We start from the raw sequence: 27204 nt of genomic DNA on the forward strand, positions 1-27204 counted from the left end.
TTTTTTTATCCTACCTTCCCTTAATAATCATATAAGTAATGGTTTTAACAATAAATTTGTGGCGGGGGCAAGGATCTCCACCAATATACTTGACTCCGCACCTACGCCAAACTACAACCCTAAGTCCTTTTGTCTCAACTTATTTTAACAAAGCCCGTGCATTGCACGGGTCTCCACTAATAAATGTTATAATTAATATTTTATACATAAGATTCTTAGGCCCGGTTCGGAGTGACCCTTGACCACTCATAATGTGCTCTTGCCTGTCTTATGTAGCAAAAAATATATCCATACCCTCTTTACATGTGGAAAACAAGCCTCTTTTTGAGGGACAGGTGTCTCTTTCTAAATGGGGGAGTGCAACAAAATAGATAAAGTGGAATGATAGAATCGTATAGTTGTGAGTATTGTGCGTGTTAATAACAGTGGGGCCTTGGGGACTGTGGGTCATATAAAGATAAATAGATAATAATCATTTAATCTCATATGATCTATTTTACTAGTTGGCAAAGGAAATAATTTTTTTTTCTTTATAACTTTGACGCAACACATCCAACCGCACAATCCATGCAGATGTTCTCAATGTGAGGCTGAATGCCTGTATTTTGTTTTGAGAGTATCCGAAGAGTTTTTGCCTTCCAGTGATCCATCCCCTCTTTTAGATTATTAGTATTTTTATATGTGCTTTATACATATGATAAATTTTGTGATGATGATAGTATATAATTAATTTTTAAAATTTTTTATAATTATTTTTTATATTTCTACATCTATAAAAATTATTCTTATTTATCACATTTATTATGGTTCATTAATATAAAGATATGTCCAAATAAAATTTCTAAAAAGGTAATAATTAATATAATTATTATTATTGTTATTATTCTTATTTATTATGGTTTATTAATAAAATTAATAAGTTTTATCAGTTGCCTTCATCAAAATTTTATTTGAATTTCCGTTGTCTTTGCAAGAATTAGCTTCTATATGATAAATCCAACTTCAGCTCCTTCAACCGCTGAAAACTTTATAATGAGCTGCTATAAAAATAAAAATATTATCTACTTTTGTAGATATCTTGTCATGCATCCAATGATGTGCGCTTTAAGGTGAAGGAAATGAAAAATTAACCCAACATATGGTGGGAATCATTGTTCAAAGTATCAATAGGCCTCTCGATATACGTGGAAACATGTTTTTTTTTTATTTTTTTTTTTAAATTTGTTTTTTGGAGAGTTAAATACATGTATTTTTCATTAAAAAAGAGTGGGGTCCTGAAACACCTATAAACAGGTGTATTAGGACCCAAAAGATACGATACGATAAGCCCAATATGGGGCATATCGTATCGAAATTTTAAACCCTGGTGGGAATAAATAAGAGAAAACCATTTGCTACCTTAATGATAAAAAACTAAATCAATGAAAATAGGTTAATGTGGTCCATTTACAAGAAAATAGTGAATAAATTGATCATCCATTTACAAGTTGGAAATCCCTTCGTGGTATTTAATGTGGTCCAACATTGGCTATTGAGAACATATATAAGATGTACTTTCAAGTTTTTTTAATTTAAATAAATGAAAGGGTAAATTGCTAAAACCTCCAATAAATTTTTTTTTATCATTATTAACCCCCGAAAGTTTGGTAAATGCGATCTCCACCCATGAACTTTTAGCCACAATTGCAATTAGATCATTTGTTAGTCTAACAAAAAGCACAAAAATGTCCAAACTTTTGACTAAAACGATTATTTTCCAAATTATCTTTTCATATCAATCACTTAGCGCAATTCTTTCTATTTTTCTTTTTTTGGAAATGATGTATTTTCCAAATTTGTCCATCATATGGTAAAATTGCAACTTTAATTAAACTCTAACATTTATACTGTTTTTTTATATATAAACCAGCCTCAATAATATTTATATGGGTATTCTAGACATTTGCATACCTCTTGTTAGAAGATTTTACAAAGGGGGTCTATTTGCGATTATCAAAAAGTTTAGGAGAGGTGATTGCAATTACCAAACTTTAAGGGAGGTTTGGGCAACAGTCAAAAACTTCAAGGGAGGTTTCAAAAATTATCATGGTTTGTTTTCCAATTATTGAACAAAAAGAGGGATTTTTGTGTATTTTCACTAACAGGCATTAAATGGGAATTTTAAATAACAGTTGTGCCATTGACTTGTTTTACAATTATGAACCAAAAGAACAGAGTTTTGTATCTTTTTGTAATAAGCCTTAAATGAGAAAGAAGAGTCATTTCCTATTACACATTAAATGATAAAATAAAATTACATATTTACCATTACTCGTTCTCCAATTGATACCTTAGAAATGGGATATTTTCAATGTTTTTCAAAACCAGACCAGACTGAAAAACTGGAAACCGATTAGGTGACTGGTTCCGTTTCAACCCAAAATCATTGACCTGGGTGGTTGAAGCATTGACCCATTGACCTAAACAACGGTTTTTAGCCATTTTTTACTTTTTATATTTATTTATTTATTGTCAAATGGGCCCTCCATTCAACTCGAGAACCACCAGGCCTAAAATGATTCCTGTTGGAATCGATTTTAAAAACTTAAGATATTTTAGTCTAATAAAAATTCTAAAAACCAACCACATGTATTGATACTTTTATAGATTTAATTGACTTATTTGAAATGCTGCAAAACATTTCTGCTGGCAAAAAGTAAGGGAGGAAGCATCTCCGCAACTGGCTCCTACGTACAAGAAGATTTCTGGGGCAAAAAGTAATAAATTGTGCACCCACCCCATAGGGCACCGGACATGTCGAGACCCGAGAGTCATGGGTGAGGCTGAGCTAGTGAGCTGACATTGTCCACTCTCCAAAACGAAGTATTAAAATATGAAATCCCAAACCAAAATTATTGGCGTTTTACTTTTACCTTTTACGTATAGTATTTACCAATTTATAGCAGACTTGTTTGAGTTTTTGTTTGTTTCTTTTCTTTTCTTCTTTTACAGCTCAAACCTAAGTCCAATCGGTGGAATTGAGGTGGGCTATAACAACTGCAGCAGCCCAGGTTTAGTTGGGCTCTTACAGAATAAGATGCAACGGTGATAATTAAAAATAAACAAAGTTCATAATTAATTAAGCCCCGAAACAAGGGTAGAACTTGGAAAAACCTACCAAGATCCCAAGAATGAATGCTACTGAACAACCAGTTAATTTATGGCTTTATTTTATGCAACTAAGTTCATAGAGATAAGATGAACCCATGAAATTGAAAAGACGTACGTGTCCATCTCTGCATTCAAGTGTGTTTTGTAAATTGTAATGGGTTCCACCATGTATACGAGCTGCATATATATTCTCGGTGTGCATGTGCAATTTTTTTGTTTTCTATCCATACATTTACATTTAAATTTTAATTGTAGTGAACATCAACTGATCAACATCTAATCAAAGCAAATGGGACAACAGTCCAACAAATGAACAAGGAAGTTGGTACAACGGTAATAGGGGTCATGGTCTATTGGTCTCGAATTTCCCCAGAACTCCATTCAATCATTTTGTTTGTAGGTGGGTTTTAGTCACGATTTTCATTGGTTTTGGAATTTGGATGAGAATGAAAGTGGGTATGTGTTTTGTTTGTGAGCGAGAGAGACTGCGAAAGTGTTTAATTTCATCACAACTTTGGCTCATTCATTCTATCTCTTCCTCGCCCTCCTGTTTTCTTTCTTCCTAATTCCTATGATACGGTCAGTCATTGGACTTCGTTTTAATTTGTTTGGCATCCAAGCCTCTCTTATATAAATTATAACAGGTTTAACTGGAATTCATGTGGGGTGGGCCGTAGGGACTGGACCGGACCGGACTGGACTGGACTGGAGGGTAGTGAAGTTGATTTAACCATCTCAACTTTTGATGTGCGGCAAAAGTTGAGGTCCTTAAATAAAGAAAATGTCACTACTCCTCAAAATACAATGTACCTTATCTTGATCAGGGGAGTACACTAGTCGGTTCATTTACTTATATAACTTTCCTAAAATTAAAATCAATGAGAATTTGTAAATGGAAAACTTGTTTGGGGCTCAAAATTTTATCTTGCCACTAGCCTGTTCTGTTTTAAGTTACATGCAAGGCCAATATTACAAGTAAGATTTCAAATGGTTAATATTAATTGCAAAAACCACAAATATAAAGTAAATTATCATATAGAATATTTTTATTAAACTGTCAATTCATTAATTATATAGGAAAATTTTATGCTGCCAGAAAAAACAAGATACCAGAAGGGTTTTGACCAATTACCCTCCCCGGCCGTGAATTTTGATAATATCACCTGATCAGTTATCACTGTTATGATAATGGTTCATTACTTATTAAGTATCATGTCTTCCCCCACTATCTATCATACCCTAACTCTATTATATAATGTAAATACTTGATCATGTCAAAATGATTATCATGATCTGATCGAATTACCTTTGTATAAAATTAAAGTAACATGAAGAAAAAGAAAACATTAATGTTATTAGAATTTATGGTGTTTGGATGCACGTGAAATGGAAACAAAACCAACGATGCTGTAGAATATATATTATATATCCTCAATTAGCAAGTTATATATTTTCCAAATATAGGCTTTGCCGGTAATTCAATAGTTTGGTCAGTCAGTCGGTAGGGTAAATAGGGACATAAGGTGGGGTCTCCACATCACATGAAGCCCACGGGGGATCATGAAGAGCCTGCAGTTGTCGCAGAGTTGATCAATACTCTTCTTCCCTCAACGGTGGGCCCATTTCGTTCATGAGAATAGGGGCCTGGAATCAGATTTGGAATGAATTCTAATACCAATCTATTGGTTGGATGGTATCGGATTCCAATTTTCATTCCTTGTGGAATAGACATTCTCTTCCTCTTTTGGTAATGAAAATCCGTTAAAATTGGTTAATTCCGATTTTCAAATTTTTGCACAATTTCTGCACCTTCAAGAATATTTTATAAAGTTTGTTAATTTGGATGAAGAAGGCAGATTAAATTGGGATCAATCGATATATAATATGTATATATGATTTGCCACCATTAAGGACAGTTTGTTTGGACTTTGGAGTTACTTGATTTTTACTTTGAATCAACCTTTCAAGGTACAAAATATTTGCCAGAAGTAATCTTTCGGATCTAATGTGCATAAATTTGTTTGAAGATGGAATTGGAATTTTCTTCTTGGCTTCTCTTTATCGTCTCTTGTTGCATCTCATTTAATTTCCAAAGGTACAATAATTTGCTTGCTTGGCATATGGCATTATTAATGACTTCAAAATAGTTATCAATCAGTTATAGAAGAGAAAATCTAACCGAGTTAGGCTCCGTTGAGCTAAATCTTATTCTAACCCTAATTCAACTCAAATTGGGAGGAGTATAAATATAATTATTGATGAGAGCAGATTTGGCCCTCAAGTGGAATTGTGACACGTGGCACCTCATGCCAACTAAGTATGGCCTCTCGGCAGCTCGCCATAAGCGGCTTGCCGCAAGTAGTTCGCCACAGGCACCTCCCCATAGGCAGCTCGCCTAAAGCAGCTCGCCATAGGCAACTCGCCATAAGCAGCTCGCCATAGGCAGCTCACCATAAGCAGCTCGCCACAGGCAGCTCGCCATAAGCAGGTTGCCACAGGCAGCTCGCCATATGCAGCTCGTCACTTGTAGAGAAGCTCGGTACAGTAGTATCGCAGGAAGATCTCCTGCCTAACGACTTGGCCTAGACACCGACCCGCCGACTGATACAAGTGCTGACCTGACGACCTGGCCCAGTCACTGACCCGTCGACTGACACAGGTGCCAACCTAACAACCTGGCTTAGACACCAACCCGCCAACTGACGCAGGTGCCGACCTGACAACCTGGCTTAGACATCGACCCGCCGACTGACGCAGGCGCCAACCTGACAACCTGGCTCAGACACCGACCTGCCAACTGATGCAGACGCCGCCCTGACAACTTGGCCCAAGCGTCGACCTGGCCGCTTGACACAAGCGCTAGCCTGACAACCTCGAGGAGTTCACCACCGTACCCTGGTTTTGACAGGATGTGATGAGTCTTACCGTTTGGAGGCTTTTCACCCACCTAACCCGCGAGGACTCCGGTATATAAAGACCTCACCCCCCAAAGGGGAGGGAGAGGGAAAAAATGGAGGTAATCCCTGCTCTCTAGCTCTCTCGTTTCTCCAATATTATCTTCAAAGCTCTCTACAATCAGAATGCTAACTTAAGTGTCGGAGAGCCCCCGCCGGGAAAATACCCCCAGGTCCTCTGATTCAGTTCTCGCAGGTCCCTCCACTGCCTACAAAGGAAAGAAGACCACCTCATGCTGAGGGCAGTCAGGTTGCGCTGCACTATGGAGCTCCACCATTCTCTAAGTCACAGGCCGCCTAGTAGGGAGTTTGCCACCAGGTAGCTCTCCACCAAGCAGTTCGCCACCAAGGAGCTCGCCACTAGGCAGTTCGCCACCAGGGAGCTCGCCACTAGGGAGCTCGCCACCAGGCAGTTCGCTACCAAGTAGCTCATCACTAAGGCACGTCACTACCGGGTCAAATAACGTGGTACTTAGCCAAAAAAATTTTACATCACAAAACATTGGTACGTGGCCAGAAATGATTATATCAATTATGTACACTATAAATACATACAAAATAATATAATTACATATTTATATTCCTCCACTCGCAACGTTCCATTACACATCCCCACCGTGTATTAGAAACATCTCCCAATGATGCCCCTTCATTTATAATACTATTATCGGGAGATATTTCCAATACACATTAGGAATATAATGCAGAACATTATGGGAAACACATAGCAGTTGTGAGCCTGTGAGCCTGTGACATAAAACACATAGCAGCTGTGAGCCTGTGACATTACTCACTCTCTATTCAATTGCAATGATTATTCCTAAATCACCCGTTTTCTTCTTAATTTAATTGCAGTAAATTTGACTTAATCATGCTGTAAAATTACTGGTTCTATCATTTATCAATCTAATTGTGATTTGAACTATATGTTATGTTATAGTGAAGGCCTGAAGGGCTCAACCCCCACTTTCACTGAATAGATGTCAGATGGTTCTGCCTAGGGCTGAGCACAGAATCAACCATATTAACCAATTAATCAATCAGTTTATGCCTCTTATTTATTATAATCTCCAATTTACTATGAATTCTATCTTCAACTACAATAATAACTATCCATGCATTATTTCGGGTCCATTGCATGTGCGAAGTACGTGACCATCAGCTACTTCTTTTGTATTTGTCATTTTTTTTTTCTCTTGGTTGTATTTGTTATATATTATTTAATGTTACTAAATAAATATGTACCTGTTTGCTTCATTCGCCGATACCACTCTAGAGTCCAGTCCAATCTAATCGTACAGTCAGGTTAGGCTCAGATTAATCTACATCCTGCAGAGTACAAAACCGAACATGTAAAGCTGAGCCAATAAGGCAAATTTGGATCACGTGGGCAGTGGCCCAATGGACACCCAATGTGGGCATGATGGGTCCATTGAATTAATGCATGCAGGTTCCGGCAAAGCATTAAGCCATTAAACATATGATAGGCCCTGCAACTGCAACGATGAGTGCCATCAATAGTTTGTAAATTGTAACTAAGCTAGCCTAGCGCTAGCGGAGGAAAAAAGTAAAAACCTAAAAGCTACAGATATACAAGGTTGTGGAAATCAGATCAGATCAGATTCAATATTGTACCAATTAGTGTGGCATAGTTTAACGGCATGTATTAAATTGACAGATTTTGGAAGTTTAAGTATTGAATTGGTATGTTTTGAAGTTTAGAGAACAAAGTGAGACTAAGCCCAAATACAGAGTATTAATCTATAATTTTCCCTTCATTTAAACTAACCATCCTCCTCACTCTTGTTTTGACTCTTGACGAGCAACCCAATGGATGGTCTCTCTATACTTGAGCTCCTAAGGGGCAATTCATTTCAACTGATCATATTAGATAGAGGGAGACCCAAAAATAAATAAAACTTGGACATTGTCTACTTCCCGTTGCTGTTGGATTCTAATTCTTCCTTCTCCCTTTGTTTATTCATTATGTTGGTGTCGAGTGTGAGAAACTTCTCTTTTTATTTTGCTCTACCTCAATTCACCATTTTGATAGAATGAAATTGATGAAGGGTGATTTGGCACAACCTAGTAAGTAAAGGTCACGTGAATGCGATCTATCCAAAGGATAACAATTCAACGAAAAGAACCTAGTCAGCAGTATTTAGAGCTCGGGTGTTCGGTCACCTTGGCACAAAGCCATTTCAGCATAGAGGCACCTCGGTACCTAATCCAGTTCGGGGCCCAAGAACCAAAATAAACACGTAATCGACCCCAAAAGCTTCACAGTAGACTCCAAACCTCATGGGATCACGCTGCGTAACGGCTGGCCTTATCCTCTCCTCGCCCGGATTGGGCAAGGACGATAGACTTCACTAACTGACACGCTACTCCCCAACTAAAGCAAAAACGGATCTCATCCACTCAGGCCGAAGACCCCGGAACCGTTTTCGTGAAGTCCATGACATCTCAGCTATATAAAGGCAATAGCCCCTCTAGGGCCCAGGTACACACAATTATTGACTCACTAGTACACTTATCATTCAACTTTCAGCTCGCAATACTAACTTAAGTATCGGAGCGACCTCCCCGGGTTCTCTGAGCTTCACTATTTTGCAGACCGCACCAACTCGTCATACATCCAAATTTTAGATCATCCTTCAGCTAGGAGCATCCAAATCGTGCTCCATCAGAAATCACATGGCTCATTCTCTAGAAAAGTTTTGCCATTGGTGAGCTTCATTTTTCTACTTGTTTTTTTTTTTCTTTTTGCTCGACCTCAATTCACCATTTTTCTACTTGAGAGACCCTTCTTCTCTCCAATCTTATTTGTTCATATTATTCTCACTTCATGTTAACGTGATTTTATTTAAAGCCATATAATGTAAAAATATTAGTATAATGAAATTGGTTCAAATCTTAATTTGGGAAGAGTACAAATACAAATATTAGAGTGAAACACAAGTTTTTGCATCGTATACATTTGTGCTTATACTCTTTTCAAACTGATCCTACGGGTCTTATTCAAAAAAATTAAGAAAAAAAAAATCGTAAGTGTGAAATCAATGGACCTACATGCTGTTTTTAACTATTAGATGTTCTCCCCAAATACATTATTGTTAATTATTTCATTGAATCATTTGTTAAGATTTTTTGGTACGATCGGGTTTGTGAGAAGAAGGATCAGAGTATAGGTTTTCCAGCAGTAACAAACTACAGGGGCTAATGGTGTTTTACGAGTTTATACGGTTGGGTCGAGTCTAAAGTCTAAATGGCTCAGAAATTTCCACGTGGTAATCTGGTTCATAGCCCAAACAAAAACATGTCCCCCTTGTTCTAACTTCTATGTGCATGGGACAAATTTCAGCTTAACTAAACCCAATTGCTACTTGCCCAAAATGATAATGTAAGGGAAAATCCAAATTAAGGTAGGAGCATAAATAACAGACAATTTTAACAAACATATCTCAGCATGCTTTTTGAATATCCATATACACAATGAAAAGATCAACATGCATGAATACATTAGAGGAACTCACATAAATCCCCAAAATATATCAATAAAACAGGCTTCAATAAATATCTATATCTATACTATTTTAAAAAGCATCAATAGCCTCAAGAATATTTCTGAAATTTTCTAAAGACAAAATATATTATTTTATATTTAAATTTATTGATAAAAAATTAGGGCAAATAGGATAATCGATTTTTGATATTAAATGAGTTTAAAATAGGTAATTTTAAGATATTCAATGCATTCAATTCTCTCTCATTAAAACCAACATTTAAGTTATTAACTTGCATTCATGTTCATTGATTCATATATTTAAGTCATTTTTGTTTCTTTTCATTATTAACTTTTATTAATTAAATCCATACTTAATAAATTAATAATTTTAATAACACAAAAGTTTATACTTTTAAAGTCTACGTAACAAAAATCGTATTTTCATCTATGTGATGGTAAGAAATTAAATCATTTTGGGCCAAATGGTTCAGTCCATGTTGCCACGATTAAATAATAAAATTCAAAAATAGATCAAACGAAAAAAAATAGAAATTAAAAAAAAATTGGGAACATTTTTAACATACATATTAAACAATACTATATGATAAATAAGAAATGTTTTTACTAATGATGGAAATGGAATGTAAAATTTAAAACCAATTAGAAATAAAAATATTTTCCTATTCTACTCATTAAATCCTATATTTAATATATATTTTTCTCATCATTAAATTCTTGTAATTAAATCCACAATAATAATTTTAATAGTATAAAAATAAATATTTTGAAAAGTAATTTGAAAACAAAACCATTTTTTCCCTCCCAGTGGTGGGCAAGCAATTCTACCATTTAGGGTCAAATGGATTAATAAATAATGCCATAATTAAATAATAAAAAATTAAAATAAATAACTATGAAATGTAAGAAGTATTTTTATTAATGATGAAAATGAAATGCTAAATTTAAAATCTAACTAGAAATGAAATGATGTCATAATCAAATAATAAATTTTTTAATAATAGAAAATACAAAGAATCATAAAAAAAAAGATAAAGAAAATTTTGGTCACATATCTAATATTATATATTTATAAAAAAATAAAATATTGGATACATCTCTAATATTATGCATTCATTATATTGAACAAAAATAAGTTTTATACATAAGAAATAATTTTATCAATGATAAAAAATACAAAGAATCACAAAACTAATTTTTTTATATGGTGGGTTAGTGTATTAAGTCAAATGATACTACAGACAAACAAAAATTAAGTGTGATAAGTAAAAATATTTTATATAATGTAAATGAAACATATAATTTAAAGAGAAAATTATAGTCAAAGTCGGTTGTACATTTAAAATTAGGTTGCAGGTTGATCCAGAAACCAACAAAACTCTGACAACCAGCTCTACATTTTAAATTATAAAATACCATTGCCATGTCATCGAAAGCTTATGTGGTTGTTGCCAAGATGGGACTCTTAGTCCATGTTGGATACAACAAAAAGCCTATACCGAAAATAGGTTTTCAATTACTCTCCCACTCCATCCATCTCTTGATCTCCCTCCTTCTCTCTCGCTTTCACAGTCATTTCTTAATCTCTCGCTCCCTCTATCTACTTTGGTCTATAGCCAAATCAAAACATCTCTCTCTCTCTCTCTCATTTTCTTCTCCTTCACTCTTCCTTCGATCAATATTTCCTTCTCCCTCAATCTCTATCATTTTCCAATTGGTGTAAATTTCATAGCCAATAGTTTTTTGTAAATTTTTATCAAATTGTTGTAATGATTTTTGAACCATACCAAGTTGGTCTCATGTTCTTTTATATAATCTGATTAATATCATATGTGTATAAGAAAAAAAAATGAGAGAGTGAGTGAGAAAGAAACTGAGGGAAAATGATAGAAATTAAGGAAGAATGAGAGATCGATAGAGAAATAGAATGAGAAAGATTGAAGGAGAACGATAGGTAGAGAGAGAAAATGAGGGAAACTGATATACAGAACATAAATACAAAAACTAAAAGCCATTTTTATTTATTTTCAAATCACATAGTCGTTGAGTAGATAAAGATGATTGTAAGAGTGAGAGAGTGTAAGGGAGAGAGAGAGAGAGAGAGAGAGAGAAACTAAAAACCTTTTTTAATTTTTCCAATCATCTAACATTAAAGGGCAATTTCGGTATAAGCTTTTTGTTGTGTCCAAATAAAAGTCCTATATTGGCAATAACCACATAAGCCTCCAATGGCATGGCATGACAAGTGTGAATTCTTGGAATATGATAATGAAACTTTGGGAAATGGTAGAAGAAGAATTAAAATATAGCTCAAATCAATCTGTACTCATCACATGATTATTCATACATGAATTAACAAAATTATGGATAATCTAGCAAATATCTTTATATGGCCCTATCAGCTACCAGTTGGCTTTAGGAGTACATAATACCTCTATGTTATCTGTTTGTTTACAGTTGAATAATATACAGTTATGAACGCAAATATAAATACACAATGCCTTTTTTTAGTTTGGGCTTTGGATCGGGTTGGCCAAAGGCTTAAGTCCCAATCATAACCTGACCCTCAACGCAGTTAACCTGGCCCAGGTTGCATCCAAATTCTGAGTGGTATATATATGCCAATGCAATAATGTCGGTCACACAAGTTGATCAAGTCATCAAGGAGTGGGCCAATATGTCTAAGCCAACACAACGGCAGGGGAGATGATGAGGGCTAGACCCAATTTAATGCCTCCACCACTGCCCAACTGCTTCTCCTAACTAATTTATATCCACATTTGTCTATAAGAATCCCAGCCAATACCATCAAATTTCTCATGAACACAACCCCGTCGGCTATCTTTAATTAATTCTTGTTCCTTTGCTTGTTCATTTTCTTCTCACTCTGTCACGATAGTTATGGCTGCCACCGTCGATGAGGTGACCGCAAAGGCTCAGACGCTCGAGATAGAACCCAAGACCGGGCCAACGGAAGTGCAGGCAGAGGCGGTCGGAACTGAATCCAAGAACGATACTAAACTCAAGGGGCGTAATGCACAGAAAGAGGAGGTCGAACCCAAAACCGGTGTTTCCTTTCCTGTCCAACTGGACGACGGGAAGCAGCTGAGCACGGTTGGCGTGAGAAAGAAAAGCATTCTTGGCATCACCATCAAAGTCTATGGCTTCGGTATCGTATCAAAACCCTTTTTACCGTTTTTTAACCCATATATTCTTTTTTCTGCCTGCTTTTAGTAATCTCGCATATATTCTCAATCTTTGGCACCTGTAGTAGATGCTTTGATATAATAGGTTTACGGAAAACAAAAATTAAGTAAATTGCATATATGTAAAACACATATATATTTAAATATGCGTGGACTGGGCCTGATAGAAAATCTAGGCCCAAGTCAAGAATTCTCGAGCAGGCTGGGCTGAGATGAGTTTTGGCATGGTCATACATGCTTCATTCAACAAATTCGTACCAGATTGCCTTGGGGTGGTTACAAATTATACAAGTATAGAATTCTGGTCAGCCTCACTGACGACCAACTACAATACAAAAAGGAGGCAATGCACCTTTTTCAGAGTGGATAATACAACCATGTCAGCTAGCTGTTCACCCAGGCCCAACAATGCATCTAACATCGACACTGGTATAAGGAGTTTGTGTGAATTAACTGTCATACGAAGAGAATTCTATTGATGGCTCATAGCTCAGGCTGTTGAATTTAGACTGCTTTGTTTCTTCATATTTTAGATTTTTTTTAATCTAACACTCCCCTCACTATTATGGGATTCTCTTAAATTTAACCTAACTTTTCAATACCTCCAAAGGTTCCCCATCACATTTCCCATTAGAAATTCAGAAGACAAAAAGCATATACAAGATTACCATTATATCTCTGAGTTTATGTCTACATCATTCATTCAACTTAGGCCATGTTTGGCAGTGCTTAAAAATAAGTGCTTATTCAGGCAGGGACCACACCATTAAGCACTTATTGGTGCTTGGAAAATCAACCCAAAATAAGTGTTTGTTTTAAAAATATGGGCCTATTTTTTAAGCCCAAATTTCCAGATTTTTTTAAGTGCTCATACAAAAAGCACTTATTCAATTTTTTTTCTCCCAGAACTGTCCTAAGTAAATTTTTAGAATACCAATTATACCCTTTTACAAAAGCAATTTTAGAAAGGCACTTTTATAAAAGTAATTTTATGAAAAAGTACTTTTGTGAAAGTAAAATATTATTACAAAAGCACCTTTAGGAAAGTACTTTCACAAAATCACTTTTATATAAGTCTTTCACGAAAACACTTTTATAAAAATACTTTTACATGAAAGCACTTTTATAAAATGTACCTTTACAAAAGTACTTTTATAAAAACATTTCTAAGTACTTTTATTCATTCACTTTAGATTAGATATTTTGAAAATTTGAAAGAAAAATTGACAAGAGAATCGCAATTGCTTATTTAAAGTGCTTATCAAAGAAAAAGACACCAAATGCACAATACAAACTAAGTGCTTGTTTTTTAAAATAATCACTTAGAAAAGTTGGGTGCCAAATACAAATAAGTACTTATTCGAATAAACACATGTTTTTAAGCACTTATTTTTAACATAAGCACTCCCAAACATAAGCCTAGTTAAATGCGAAAGCCCAAAACCTATCTTGTGAGAGAAATAGATGAAAAGATGAACTGAATGATCATGAAATGGTGAGTCGTGAAATGAACAAAAAACATGAAATAGAGGAGACAAATGAATGAGGGATGTTTAATGTTTTCATCATACACAAATTAGTCAATATGGTCTACTGTCTGGCCAGGGTTAATTTTGTCAATGGTGCATGTAGACCATTTCTGTCATACCCACTAACGGTGACTTGATGGGGGTAGGTATCTTACAAATAAATGTGTCCAAATGGAGTCCCTAGGGCTATGCTTGGTTTGAAGAAAAATGTAGGGAAAGGAAGGGAAAGGTAGGAAAACCTTTACTACTTTTTCCTTCAAACCAAATATAGCCTAGAGATATAAAAAGAGAGGATAAGTTTAAGAAAATCGCAAAAAAAAAAAAAAAAAAAAGAAAAAAAAAGTGAGAGAGTTTCACATAAAAACCTCATATTTGGTTTAAGATTCTCTTTAATATGGCAAAGTGGTTCTGTTATCCGCTATGAAAGGGAGCATTCCCTCCTTTTTTAAATGGAGAAAAAGTGAGAGAAAATGTTCTTTTTGATAGGTGTGATGTGGCCTGGTTATCCACAGTCTGAAGTAATCCTCACAAAAAGAATTTCCTAGCCATTGCCCATTGGGCGTTACCCTTGCGACAATCACCAAGTTGTGGGCTTATGGCTTGCATTGGCTCGTTACAATTTAGTTGATTTGTTCTTTCAGTTAGATGGATTAAGTCTAACATCAATATGGACATGAGAGGACGAGGTTTACAAAAATAGTTTAGTTAGCCCAAAACTTGTGCACCCCAGGTTTGGTTGGGACTTGGGATGAAAAGTCCAGATCTGGGATGAGCCGATCAAATGAACAATTTGCGCCTACCTGCGGTAATTGAGGGTCAAGCTTTACGGCTTCACCCATAGACTTGGTAGCAAAAGAAGATGATAGGAGACATATGGGCAGGTTAAGTAAAGATAAATCGTAGTTGTAACTTTGTTTTTTTCTTTGGGGCAGAGTAGATAATTAGTATTCCATCATGCAATGCAGGACTTTACACAGATAATGAAGCCATGAAACATCTAATGAAGTCGAAGATTGGGAAGGCTCCAGCAGGCAAAGCCACCAAAGAGATGTATCAGTTAGCGATTGACAGTGACGTGAAAATCATGGTAAGGCTGGTAATCGTCTTTCCTGGGCTCACCATGAATATAGTAAGAAAGAGCTTTGATGAAAATCTTGGAAAGTCTATCAAGAAGATCACCGGTCAAAAGAATGAGGAACTGCTGAAGAAGTAAAGTTTTCTATGCCTCCCCTATACTTACAACACCTAAATCCTAATAACAGGAGTATTTCTTTCTTAGTTCGTATCCAAGAATTGAATCGACAAATTCATTTTGATAACAGGATCATGGGCCAGGCATCAGATAATATCAAGCTACCAGCTGGTTCCGTGATTGAGATCACAAGGCTGCCCGGCTACACCCTCCAAACAAAAGGTACAAGTAAATTGAGAAATTGGAGATGGAAAATGCAAATTCCTATTCCTTTTGTTTTTCACAGAAATCTCAAAAACCAAATTTGACCTGGTGGTTGCAGTAAGGGATGAGGTGGTGAGCAAGGTGGACAGTGAATTGCTGTGCAGGGCCTACATCAACATGTACCTGGGCGATGATGTCTTGGACAATGAAGCCAAAGAAAGATTTGGAAAGTTTATGCTCACTCTTTTAAGTTAAAAAACATATTAAAGCCACACGCACTTGGCAAAAATAAATAAGGCTAAAATGCTATTTTCTAGCCATGGTGGCGGCTCATAAATTATGGATACCACCATACCTTCTCATGTATTTAATTAATATTTTAAGTCAGTCAGTTATCTTCTTGATTCGACCAAAACAAGACAATTTGTAGCTCTTCCATGGAAATCCTGAATGAACTCGTGGTGTCATGGTTTGCAATTGATGGGTCTACTAGTGGATGATAAGTGGGTTCTGCTGGCAGTGAGCAATGGTGATTGCAGTCTGCTCAGGATTTCAATTTACCAAAATTAACAGCTTTACTTTATCAACTTAACCATACACATACAAGGAGGTTTCAATGGATTCTGCAACCTTCCTCAACACTAAACAAGGGCAGGTTGCTATGTCAAATATGACAAAAGCTAGTGTTTCAGTCATGATATTACACAGAAACAGGTGCATGCAAATACCGCACGTTGTAGGCGAAGATGGTCTATATTACAGGAAATGAAAGCCTCCATTTAATTAATTAGCACACAGCCTGCCTAAGGTCAGCTAAAGCCATAAAGAACCTTGCGAGGATCCAACTGCCCACTGCAATAACTTGATGATACGTTGGAAAGCTCTTGCCGGCCCTTCCATTCTTCAAAGGGTTTAAGGACAATTGGGTTTTCAATTGCAGCCGAATCCACACACAACATGGCCTTGTAATCCTCATCCCCAAAATCTGGCAGAGCCTTGGACTTCCTGTCCCATGGGTTCCATACAACTGTACCACCATATAATGTCACATGCTGAATTATATTATGCATTTAAACATAGATGTGCTTCGCACAAGAATTTTGTTTTTCAAAGATTTATATGATAAAGTTGCACAGAAAGGCAAGAGATCATAGGGGTAAATGCAAACCTGCATCTGGAAGGCCCTCCTTTCTGAGTACAAGGGTTCTCTTCTTCTCATGGTCTATAATTGCAATCTTTGTTGGTGTGCTCAAATACACACGATCAACCTGTTGAAAGCATCAAGAAAGCCATTTCTTAGAACCATATGCCAGGCAAACGAAATGGTAATGATATAACCAGAAGCACTACACCCTGCTGCCAACTTATTGAATCCATTCTTACTGCAATAAAAGCTAGTATATTTATTTCAATCCACAGTTGAAAAGAGAAATGCATTATCCTCTCTCAATGTGGCATATGGGTTCTGAAAACTTCTTGCTTTACTCCCAGCCTGCCTAATGCCTACATTTAAAGAAGACAGGAAAGTACTACCTCTCCATCAAAAGTAACTGCATCAGCTTGCTCTGTGAACCTTTCTCTCTGCATTAGATTGTCAAAGTAGTCAAGTGTCTCCAAGCCCTCAACACGCACTTCACTGCAAATCAAACTGCATCATGCAACCCCTCTGAAAGAATAACAGTGAATATCTTCCACACTCAGCTCCTAATAAGAGAAACCAACTGACCTAACTACAGAACTTGCAAAAGGAATCACATAATAAGGAAAAGAAAATGTGAAAAATCTACAAGTCTCTCAACATCTTAATGGTAGTTCTTTTGGATCAATAATACATCTTAACAGTAACACAACAAAAGGAACAAAACTCGATCACTCATCACAGCCAGCAAAAGCAGTGGATTCTGGGTTACTAGGCATACCTGATATCTGATACGCACAAGTAATTACGCAGAGCGAACGTAAACGAGAACACCTTGTTATCAGTATTCCTCACCCGAGGGATCAAAGTCAGCTTGCCAGCACCAAGCGAAATACGTAACCGCAACTCAAAACTGCAAAAATTCAATTAGACAGGAAGTTTGGGTGTTTGCATGATGCAGGTATTCTCCTCACATTGTCATTATCTAACTAATCCAAGATCCCTACAGTTTACCTGCGTGGCCATGTCCTAAGATCCTCTTCCGTGGACTTCAAGATGAGATCCACAGAGGACTGGTTGTTAACTGGAGCCAGTGGTGATGGGCAGCTATCTAAAGACCACAATCTGTTCCTTGCAAATCCATGTTGTTCTAGTGACCCAAAATTGCCAAACTGCAAAAGAAGAGCTGGAAACTAAGTATTTCCAAGACTCAACAAGGAAGATAAATAGGTTTCTATCCATCCACATAGCAAACCTGAGGAAAGCAGACAGGTATTCCTCCCCTAATAGCTTTAGGTGGTTTCCAAGAAGCCTGTAGAACAGAACAAGGCACCATATTTATTATAACAAAGCATAATGCTCTCAACACGGCTTTGAGAGCCATACATGCAAGAAAATCCAGACATGTGCCATTAATGTATAAATTAATATATAACAAATTTGAATGCAAGAACAGAATTTCATATGATGAACTAAAGTTCACAACGTTCTTTTTGGTCATAAAACATTCAAGTTTCCTAGCATTCTAACAATCACATGTTATGCTTAGCATATATTGGGACTTGCATTTAAGCTATGCAGTTCATGGTATAAAAATATGAAGAGAAACAGAAAAAGAAAGAAAAAATAACTAGATACACCATGTTTCATTAGATGCATTTTTCAGGATATTCTGAAAAGTTAAAATAGTAATTCTATGTCTTTCCATGTCTTCCAGGATGATCATTGCAATTGTACCTACTTTGAATATCCACACTGTATGATCAACTGACTCTTACTAATCACCTTAGGTTCTAGTCATATATATTTTCTTTCCAGAAATCCTACCAACCAGATTTTTTAATCCTAATAACGTACCAAATATATCATATTAGTGGAAAACACTTTTTTTTTCTTTTTTTGTCAAATAGAAGCAAATTCAGTAGTAAGTGATCTATAACTTTTTTCTGAAATGATCTATAAACTATTCTTTAGCAGAATATATGGTACTAAATACAGAAGAATAGAAGAAAAGGATGTATGCACCTTTAACCATATAACTGGAACGAGGCTAAAGATGATAATTAGAAAAACAACACAATAACATTCTAATAAATACTATGTCATGCTTTCTCTTATTTATACCTAGTTCCCTACTTTTTTCACACTAGGACAGCTGATCAACCTATAAAGAGATGGGGCCATGTGTCAATGGTTCAAGAACTGGCTCAAACTTTTGACATAGGAGTCAAAACTAAAATTATCTTAACAATATAATAGTTATTAAAAAAAGAAGCGCCACAAACATGCAATCTTGAAAAAGAAATTACAGAACCATACTACAGATTTGTTCTTAGAAATGTTAACAAAATCTTAAGTACAAAATGTTGAGTGGATTCACTTAGAAAACTGGCTTAATCATCTAGTCAATCAAATTTCCCTGATTGTTCCAATGTCCGGTAGAATTTTGGTTAAGTTTTGACCCAACCAAGTTACCTAGGTAATGATCCATGCAGTTCAATCCTCTATCCAGTCTTGGGTTTGCAGGCATCCGATAATCGATGCATTTCAAATTTTCATCAATAAAAAAGAAGAGGGAGTCAATAGAAGTCCTTTACTTCAGAGAATTCTCTGATGACCATTGAGCATTTAAACTAGTCCAATTTTCAAAAAATGCACTTCTATTCAATATCTTGTAACATAATTTGTAGAGAAACATGGATAAACGAAGAGAAGTTCCAACTATATATCCAGGATCCTTATTCTTTGAGCATATAGATCTGGTAGAGATGGTGAGATGAAGTAACAATTAATAGGAAAACCTGAACATGTCCATGCTTGAGACAATCCGGCCTAAGCATCCTAATAACTAAAGGAATAATCCAAAATGAAATCTCAATTAAAAAGATCAAGATATTTTTATCAGAATAAGTTTACCTTGCTGCTCATAAAAAGTAGCTCTTCTCTGCGTTCATTCTTCCAAGACACAACTTGCCCACCATATAGGAGCACCTACAGCCATTTTGAGTTATAATGGATAAGACATAGATAAATAAAGACTGAGGATTCCCCAAACACCCACCAAATCTCCTGATTAAGAAGAACAAGAAGTTTTTCCCCCTTTTTTCTAATGATAACCAATGTCTGTGCAGATAGTGATTTCTAAACATTCTCTCAAAAAAAAAAAAAAATGATTTCTAAACAGGAAGGAAAAACATGCCAGACTAGATATATTGTAATTGCAGTAAAAATGAATATTATTCAGTAGCATCTCCATTGATTAAGGTGGAATAGATGTGCAAAGACTTCAATAAGTCCCCAGGAATTGGAGGTAGTCCAAAGAATAAGAAATTTGTTATTTGAGAGGGGAGATGTTTATTTGCTGACACCTAGATGATCCATCTCCTTTACTATTCCTACCTAATGTAACTAAGATCCTAAAGTGGGTCTATGATTTTCGATTATTAGTACACGAGGGGCCATTTTCACCAGCAATAAACCTCATGGTGGGAATCCTCAGATTTAAAAAAAAAAAAAAAATGAATCTAAGAGTAGCCTCAAGTAGACCAAATGGTTTCTGGTCCGTCTGCACCAATTTTGTTAAATATATAGAATATAGACATCATAAATTTTGGCCATCTGGTTTCTTCATAAATGCAAGTAGGTATTCCTTAAGAATCAACCCAAGAGTAGCTTCAACCAAAAAGTTAGTTACGGACCACACAAAATTACATCTACCGAACATTCGCAACGGCTAATCCCCTCTGATCATATCAAACATAGTGTAATCAATCACTTCTTTTATGTGTGTGTGTGTGTGTGAGAGAGAGAGAGACCTCAGCTGATGATCCGCCGGGCTCTGTCAATATAACCCTGGGCAATCCATTGACGTCGTGAATTATATTCAACGGCATCTGCTTGGACCGCAACCTTGCTCTTACGCTATTAACAAAAGGATTGGTTTTCCCTTTTCTGCTCTCCAGCTACAACAACACAAGAACCTTATAACTTCATATATCATCACAGTAGTAACAGCGGCCAAAAATTCCAGTAATTCGCTCGAAAATCGTATACCAGAAACCCTAATTTCCGTAATACGAACCTTAACAAGCTTTGATGAACTTGAATAGAATAGAAAAGAAAAATGCTCAAACATCAACATGATCAAAACAAACAAATCATGAATAATTAATACCTTTTCTTTCTTTATTAATATCGGTTTCGAGTCTGACGAAAAGGCCACCCACTTCGAGTTCGCAGTAAACCCATTTGCAAAGGATTATATAGACTCTAGAAGGAGAGAGAGAGAGAGAGAGAGAGAGGCAGAAATGGGGCCTCGCCTTTGTTAATGGGAACCAAAAAGAAGCTGTCTCACTGTTGGCCTCTCATCGGATGCCCTGCTCCTTTGCGTCTCTTTCCCTTAACGATTGTGCATGTCGAATTGTCTGGGCAGGATTCCATTGAATTCAATTCAATACATTAAAACTGAAATGTTTTAACAGAAAATAAATAATACATGTTTATTTGAAAATTGAAATATATATATATATATATATATATATATATATACAAATATTCGAATCGACGTCCTCCATTATTCTCTTTCTTCTTTACCCTTTTCTTATAAGTTGGGATTGTCATTATCCTTCTCCTTCGTTTCACAATTCACAAATCACATCCAATGAATTAATAATCCTTATTTTATTCTAATGGTGATTCTGGGTGGACAGTCATCTTTATTCCATATTTGTTCTGTTCAAGTCGAGAGAAGAAAACAATAAATCTGGACAGTCACCCCCTCTCTCTCTCTCCCCCCATTTTTATTTTATTCTCTCTCGCTGGTCCCTTATAACCGAAAGAAAGAAAAACACGAACAGGCTGACGCGCGGCGGGAAAAGCCCATCCATGATCCAGCTTTCTAATTTGTTTTTAGTGAGAGAGTTGGTGTTTCCCAATTAAAACCCGGCCTGCAACACAACAGTGCAACTGCACGTCTACATCTACAAACTCCATCTCAACTCAACTATTTTCCCATAAAGGCCATAAATCATTATCATTATTATCCAACCCTAACTTTTCAATTTAATTTTATAATTATGCACATAACAACCAGTCAACCAGGTACATTCCACTACCATATTGAATTGGCCTGGACCGGACGGTTGGACCGTCAAAAATCAGGAATAGTAGGCCTTTCCAGCTCGCTCAGACAGCTCACAGCTGAATCTTCAGGTCAGTACATCACTATTCACCATACCTTGATTATTTAATTACCAGCAGAGACCCGTGCGGTGTACCGAATTTGTTGTCAAGAGAAAGTGAAATAATAGAAATTAATAGTTATTAAAAGAAAATTGAAATTTTATTTAAAATAATTATTTTTTGTGTAAATATAACACTTAGTTTAAAATTAAAGCTTATAAGAAATTTATTTCCAAAAGAATGCAAGGACAGATGAAATGGCCCAAAACGTATGCAAGCTACATAATCTCTTAAGCCCAAGATTCAAAGTAAGAAATGATTTTATTCAACTTGAATAATATAGAAATGAGATTTATACAAATAAAAATAAAAATTGAAATTTTTACATCTTTGAATGAGTTACCAACCAATTTAAAACCATCCATTTTGTATGTACAATTTAGGAAACACAGGCACCTCGGATATGCCATGCATAAAATCACCTCTCACTCATGTCTAAGGGTCCTGCATATTAGTGTTCTCCTTGAAAAAACAAAATAATGGATAAAAAAGATAGGCAAAGATTCTAATGTTTTACATAAGAAAAGAAATAAAACACATCTTTTTTATATGTGAAAAAAAAAAAGCAAATCATGGAAAGAACTTGCAAGTGTAAACAATATTTTCCTCCATGCATATTGTGCCTTTCCCCATATTTCTTGGATAGAAATGATCAAACAAGATCTTCCAAACATGTATATTCCTTTGCATATCTCTTCCTAGCATCCAATGCCTCCAGATTTAAAAAAAAAAAAGAGGATGATAATAGGTTTTCATGAAACAGGAGTACAAATCATTTCTTACCCCCCTTTAGAAATAAAAGGTGAGCCTCTTTAAGGCTATGTTTGGTTTGAAGGAAAAAGTAGGGAAAGGAAGGAAAACCTATACAAGGTTTATAAAACTCTCTCTACCTTTCCCTATTCTTTCCTTCAAACCAAATACAGCCTAAGTGAATCAAAGAAAAATCGATGGCTATTCTCTCTCCTTTGCCACAAATGTTGGTCTGCATTAAGCACCAAACTTGAATCAACCACCAAATCAAGACCATTTATGCTGTTTTCTTTTAAATCTATTTAACTGCAATATCCAAACCTTTGCACAAAAAATCAAACCAAAGAAACACTTGTTGAAGTATATATTGACTACATTTCTCTTCTTGTTTCCCTCTGATTTCTATTAAGATTGACAAGTCCGAGCTTCTCTGAAAGTATAAATAACAACTATGCTAACCATTGTAAATGTTATAACTTATAATATATTTTGGAAGAATAGAGGAAAAATTCCTAAAAGAAATAGAAAATAGTTATCTGATTTTAAAATAAGAAACTTTTCAATTACCATTGTAATTCTTTGGTATAAGACATGTCAATTGGTATATTAGTTCATTTTTCACAAAAAAAAAAAAACACGCAAAATAATGATTAAGAAGATACAATCCACTATCAATGATTACCATTAAATCAAGGCTAAGTACCGTGCCAGGCCCGGCACGGAGGTCCATGTTGTGCGCAGCCAAGGGTTCGAGGCCCATGGGCTGGCACGGCACGGCACGGCATGATAGCTTATGCCATGCCGCCCGCGTATTAGCACAGCCTGCGGGCCGCACTCAGCCCACCCGGAATATAGCCGTTGGGCCCTCCCTCAAACGGACCCAATGGCTAGTTTCAGCTTTTTTTGGTTTTTTACAGAAATACCCTCAACAACTATAAACAACCATATTAGGGGGGTATTTGTGTATTTTGCTTATAAAGGGTTGAAAAAATGATATAAATGCCCCCCAACAACTATATAACAACTAGTTTATGAGGGCTTTTGGGGTAAAATTATAAGTAACTTTACAATGACCAAAATACCTCTCCCAACAACTAAATAACATCTAGTTTTTTGGGCAATTGAATTATGTTTAATTGCAATAAATAGCCCTATCCTCCACCATTCTCATCACACCAATTCAACAATTCTCTTAATCTCTTCTCTCTATCTCTCTTTCTCATTCATTCTCAATTCTCTACAATCTAAGTAATTGTGGTTAGTTGACTATCTGATTATGCATTCTTCAATTCTCAAGTCTCAACTTTATTGAAGTTTCGACTTTTAACAAGAAGAAAACTTGTTCAACCAGCTCAATTATCTCAATTTGGGGAGCTTGGACGTTGAAAGGCTTCAACCGTTGAAATCAAGTTGGGATTTTGAATCAGCAATTCGTGTAAGTCAAATTTGATTAATTTTTATCTTTTTAGAATTAAAAAAAAATGGCCAACTCTTTTAAAAACCGATTCTCCAACATGTTCACCATGGGTAATATTCAATCGCATCACAATAGTGTTAGCACTGATGCGATTGATATCGATGGAAGTGGAACTTTCACCCCCGGTACTGATACTAGGGAAAAATGAGGGCTTCTAAGCTGAGTAACCGAGTTTGGAAAATTTTCAAAATAGAGGATATTGAGGGGAAGGGGAATATGGTCGTTTGCAAAAAATGTAGGAAAGACTTTAATTATTGTAGTAAGGGTGGTATGGGTCATTTGAGCAGACATTTGCTCACACATGAGCGAGAAGAAGATGAAGGGAGAGAAACAACCCAAACATAGATTAGGAGGGGGAATAGTTTTGGTACTTTTAAATATTTACAAGAAAAAATGAGACAAGAACTTGCTAAGTATATTTTACATGCAAAACAACTATTTACATTAGCTGAAGATCTAAAGCTAGAAAAATGGTTGCGTAATTCTGTAAACCCACAATATAAAAAATTTCTACGAATAGTATAAGAATTGATGCTTTAAAAAATTTTTATTCATATAAACAAATTTTGATTTCTTTATTACCAAATCTTACTTCTAAAGTTGCAATTACTCCAGATGTTTGGACATCCAAATTAAATATTAGTTATATTTGTGTTATCGACCATTTCATTGATGAAAATTGGATTTTGAATAAAAGAATTTTAAGTTTTACTAAGCTTGAATGGCCACATAGTGGCCCAACTATTGCTTCAAGTATTTTAAATACTTTGCATGCTTATGGAATAAAAAATAAATTATTTTCTATTAATTTTGATAATGCCAACAATAATGATGTGCATGTCACATCTTTATTTCATATTAGATGTGTATGTCACATCTTAAATTTATGTATTCAAAATGCCTTGAATATTATTTCTATTCATATTTCAAAAATTAGAAATTGTACAATATATATAAAAAGTTCAAGGGCAAAAAAACAAGAATTTAAATAGTTATGTCAAGATTATGATTTAAAATATAAACATTTTATATTAGATGTGCATGTCACATCTTCTTCCTTCTCTCTCTCTTTCTCTCAATTTGCAAGATGCAGTCCCTACCTGCCTCCAATTAAAAAATCAGGCCAGAAAATAGTGGATCAATATTTAGACCTCGTGTTCCTCTCCCAAAATTCAAGATAAAAAATACAATAATTCCAACTAAATTCAGTCTTCATTCCACATTTTTTGTAATACACCCTATTAATCATAAAAAATATTAATAATTATAATAATTGAGTTTCTTCCTAGGATCATAAATTATATGAGGTTATTTGGATTCATGATGCAAGTGATGAAATGTATATATGCAAAGTGATAGAGCAAATCTTAAACTACCCAAAACCAAGAACTGAGACCTTAAACCAATTTTTAGTCCACTGTAATTGTCCAATGTACTCCAATTTCAGGAAAAATGGTATATACTAAAAAGAAAACACTAACATTTATATGGTAGTATTTATACACATAACATGTATATGCCCCAGCGGCTAGGTCCATATTCAAAAGCCCAAGACAATAATAAATAATTAAACAATGCCTGCAACAACTAGAGGATTGATTTGTTTGGATTTGGTCCGACAACTTCAACATCATGCCACCATGACAAATATCCTTCTGTAAAAGAGTATTGGACATAATACAAAGTAATGCTTAATCTAAAAATCCATAAAACCTAAATTCCTATCTCACCCAAGTCTTCTAACTAGAGAATCTCTTTCCAGACACCTAACCTGCAAAAGAAGAATGAAGACCATACATTGCAAAGAAGAACAAAAACCAAATAATGTAACAGAACTAAAAAACAAATAGAAAAACGGTACTCAATCCCCTAATCAAACGAACAACACAAAACCAAACAAAACACCCAAAAACGAATAAATTTCCTTTAACCTACCAAAGAAGAAAACTGAAAAAAAATAAAACAAATCGTACCAAAGGAGAAGCTATAAAGGAACCAAGAGTAGTAGGTTTACCTGATTAATAGCCATACTAAATTTGAAGTGCAAAACCTAAGAGCGCAAAGAAATCAAAACTTTATTTTGGGAGATAGAAGAAAATTCATCAAGAATCTAGCCAAAACCTATTACTCCGGAATCCGGATCTGTAATGAGACACAAATATTAAGAATGGTCTAAAAAAAAACAAACCGTGTAGGGTCTTCCTCTTATCACAACGTATCCATTCCTGTCCTGGTCCTGGCTTGCTGGCAATATGCCTTTAAACTCGGATTCTAGCCTTCTGTCGATCCTTACATTGTAAGAAGGTCACTAGGATCCTTGGAAAAAGGTCAGTAGTCTCTTGTATCGAGACTTAGAAAAAGCAAAAGGAAGCGAGTAAAAGGGCGGGAGATGTTTTGAAAATCCACACGTCTCTTGCCTCCGATTGGTTTTTAGTTAGAATTTCTTACGGAGAGAGAGAGAGATATTGTCCACAATTCTTTTCCAGACTCAAGACTTTTTGCAAATTGATAGGGAAGGAAATGTTTTGGAAGTCTAGATTTTTTGGAAATTGATAGAGAAGGAGATGTTTTGGAAGTCAAAATGCCTCTTCCATTCATTGGTTACTTGCACAGGAAATTAGAAAATTAAGTTAATTAGCCTTACTATTCAGTTAATTAACCTTACATAAATGGAGTTGAATAAAAAATGAGGGGTGCTTGCCATTTAATTAAAAGGGCTCATACGTGTAAAGACTCAAAGGCCAAAGTGCTCCGTGTGAAGCTTTTACTGAGACCATTTGCCTCCTATTCTTTCTTCTTTATATTATATATATATATATTATAGATATAGATTTGAT

At 35.4% G+C, this 27204-nt stretch overlaps 2 protein-coding genes and 1 long non-coding RNA gene across 5 annotated transcripts; 1 reads left to right on the plus strand and 2 right to left on the minus strand.

Annotated features, from left to right (window-relative positions):
* The first annotated feature begins 12271 nt into the window (after positions 1-12271).
* Positions 12272-16238, plus strand: LOC148862695 (chalcone isomerase-like protein 1). Its single transcript, XM_088980358.1, has 4 exons — positions 12272-12799; positions 15331-15574; positions 15688-15779; positions 15880-16238. The coding sequence occupies exons 1-4, from the start codon at positions 12532-12534 to the stop codon at positions 16014-16016; spliced, it is 741 nt and encodes a 246-aa protein (XP_088836484.1). The 5' UTR covers positions 12272-12531; the 3' UTR covers positions 16017-16238.
* A 79-nt stretch (positions 16239-16317) lies between these two features.
* LOC148862696 (putative glucose-6-phosphate 1-epimerase) lies at positions 16318-21894 on the minus strand. 3 transcript variants are annotated; one of them, XM_088980355.1, is made up of 10 exons: positions 21493-21894; positions 21074-21323; positions 20715-20861; positions 19816-19890; positions 18155-18211; positions 17914-18071; positions 17681-17812; positions 17295-17397; positions 16930-17029; positions 16318-16788 (listed from the first exon to the last, which is right to left on the minus strand). In XM_088980355.1, exons 3-10 carry the CDS (start codon positions 20790-20792, stop codon positions 16571-16573), a joined length of 921 nt encoding a protein of 306 aa, XP_088836481.1. In that variant the 5' UTR covers positions 20793-20861; positions 21074-21323; positions 21493-21894; the 3' UTR covers positions 16318-16570. The 3 variants fall into 3 exon arrangements, with proteins under 3 accessions (XP_088836481.1, XP_088836482.1, XP_088836483.1); XM_088980356.1 differs by having other exon boundaries at positions 21449-21690; XM_088980357.1 differs by lacking the exons at positions 20715-20861; positions 21493-21894 and having other exon boundaries at positions 21074-21404.
* A 3914-nt stretch (positions 21895-25808) lies between these two features.
* LOC148862697 (uncharacterized) lies at positions 25809-26697 on the minus strand. The gene is made up of 3 exons (XR_016110541.1): positions 26556-26697; positions 26382-26417; positions 25809-26138 (listed from the first exon to the last, which is right to left on the minus strand). It is a non-coding gene; the product is annotated as an uncharacterized LOC148862697 (long non-coding RNA).
* Positions 26698-27204: the final 507 nt, after the last annotated feature.

The sequence above is a fragment of the Nelumbo lutea genome, chromosome 3, assembly GCF_056320005.1.
Source record: "Nelumbo lutea isolate HS-2025 chromosome 3, American lotus-T2T, whole genome shotgun sequence".
In the NCBI taxonomy this organism is placed as follows: domain Eukaryota; kingdom Viridiplantae; phylum Streptophyta; class Magnoliopsida; order Proteales; family Nelumbonaceae; genus Nelumbo; species Nelumbo lutea.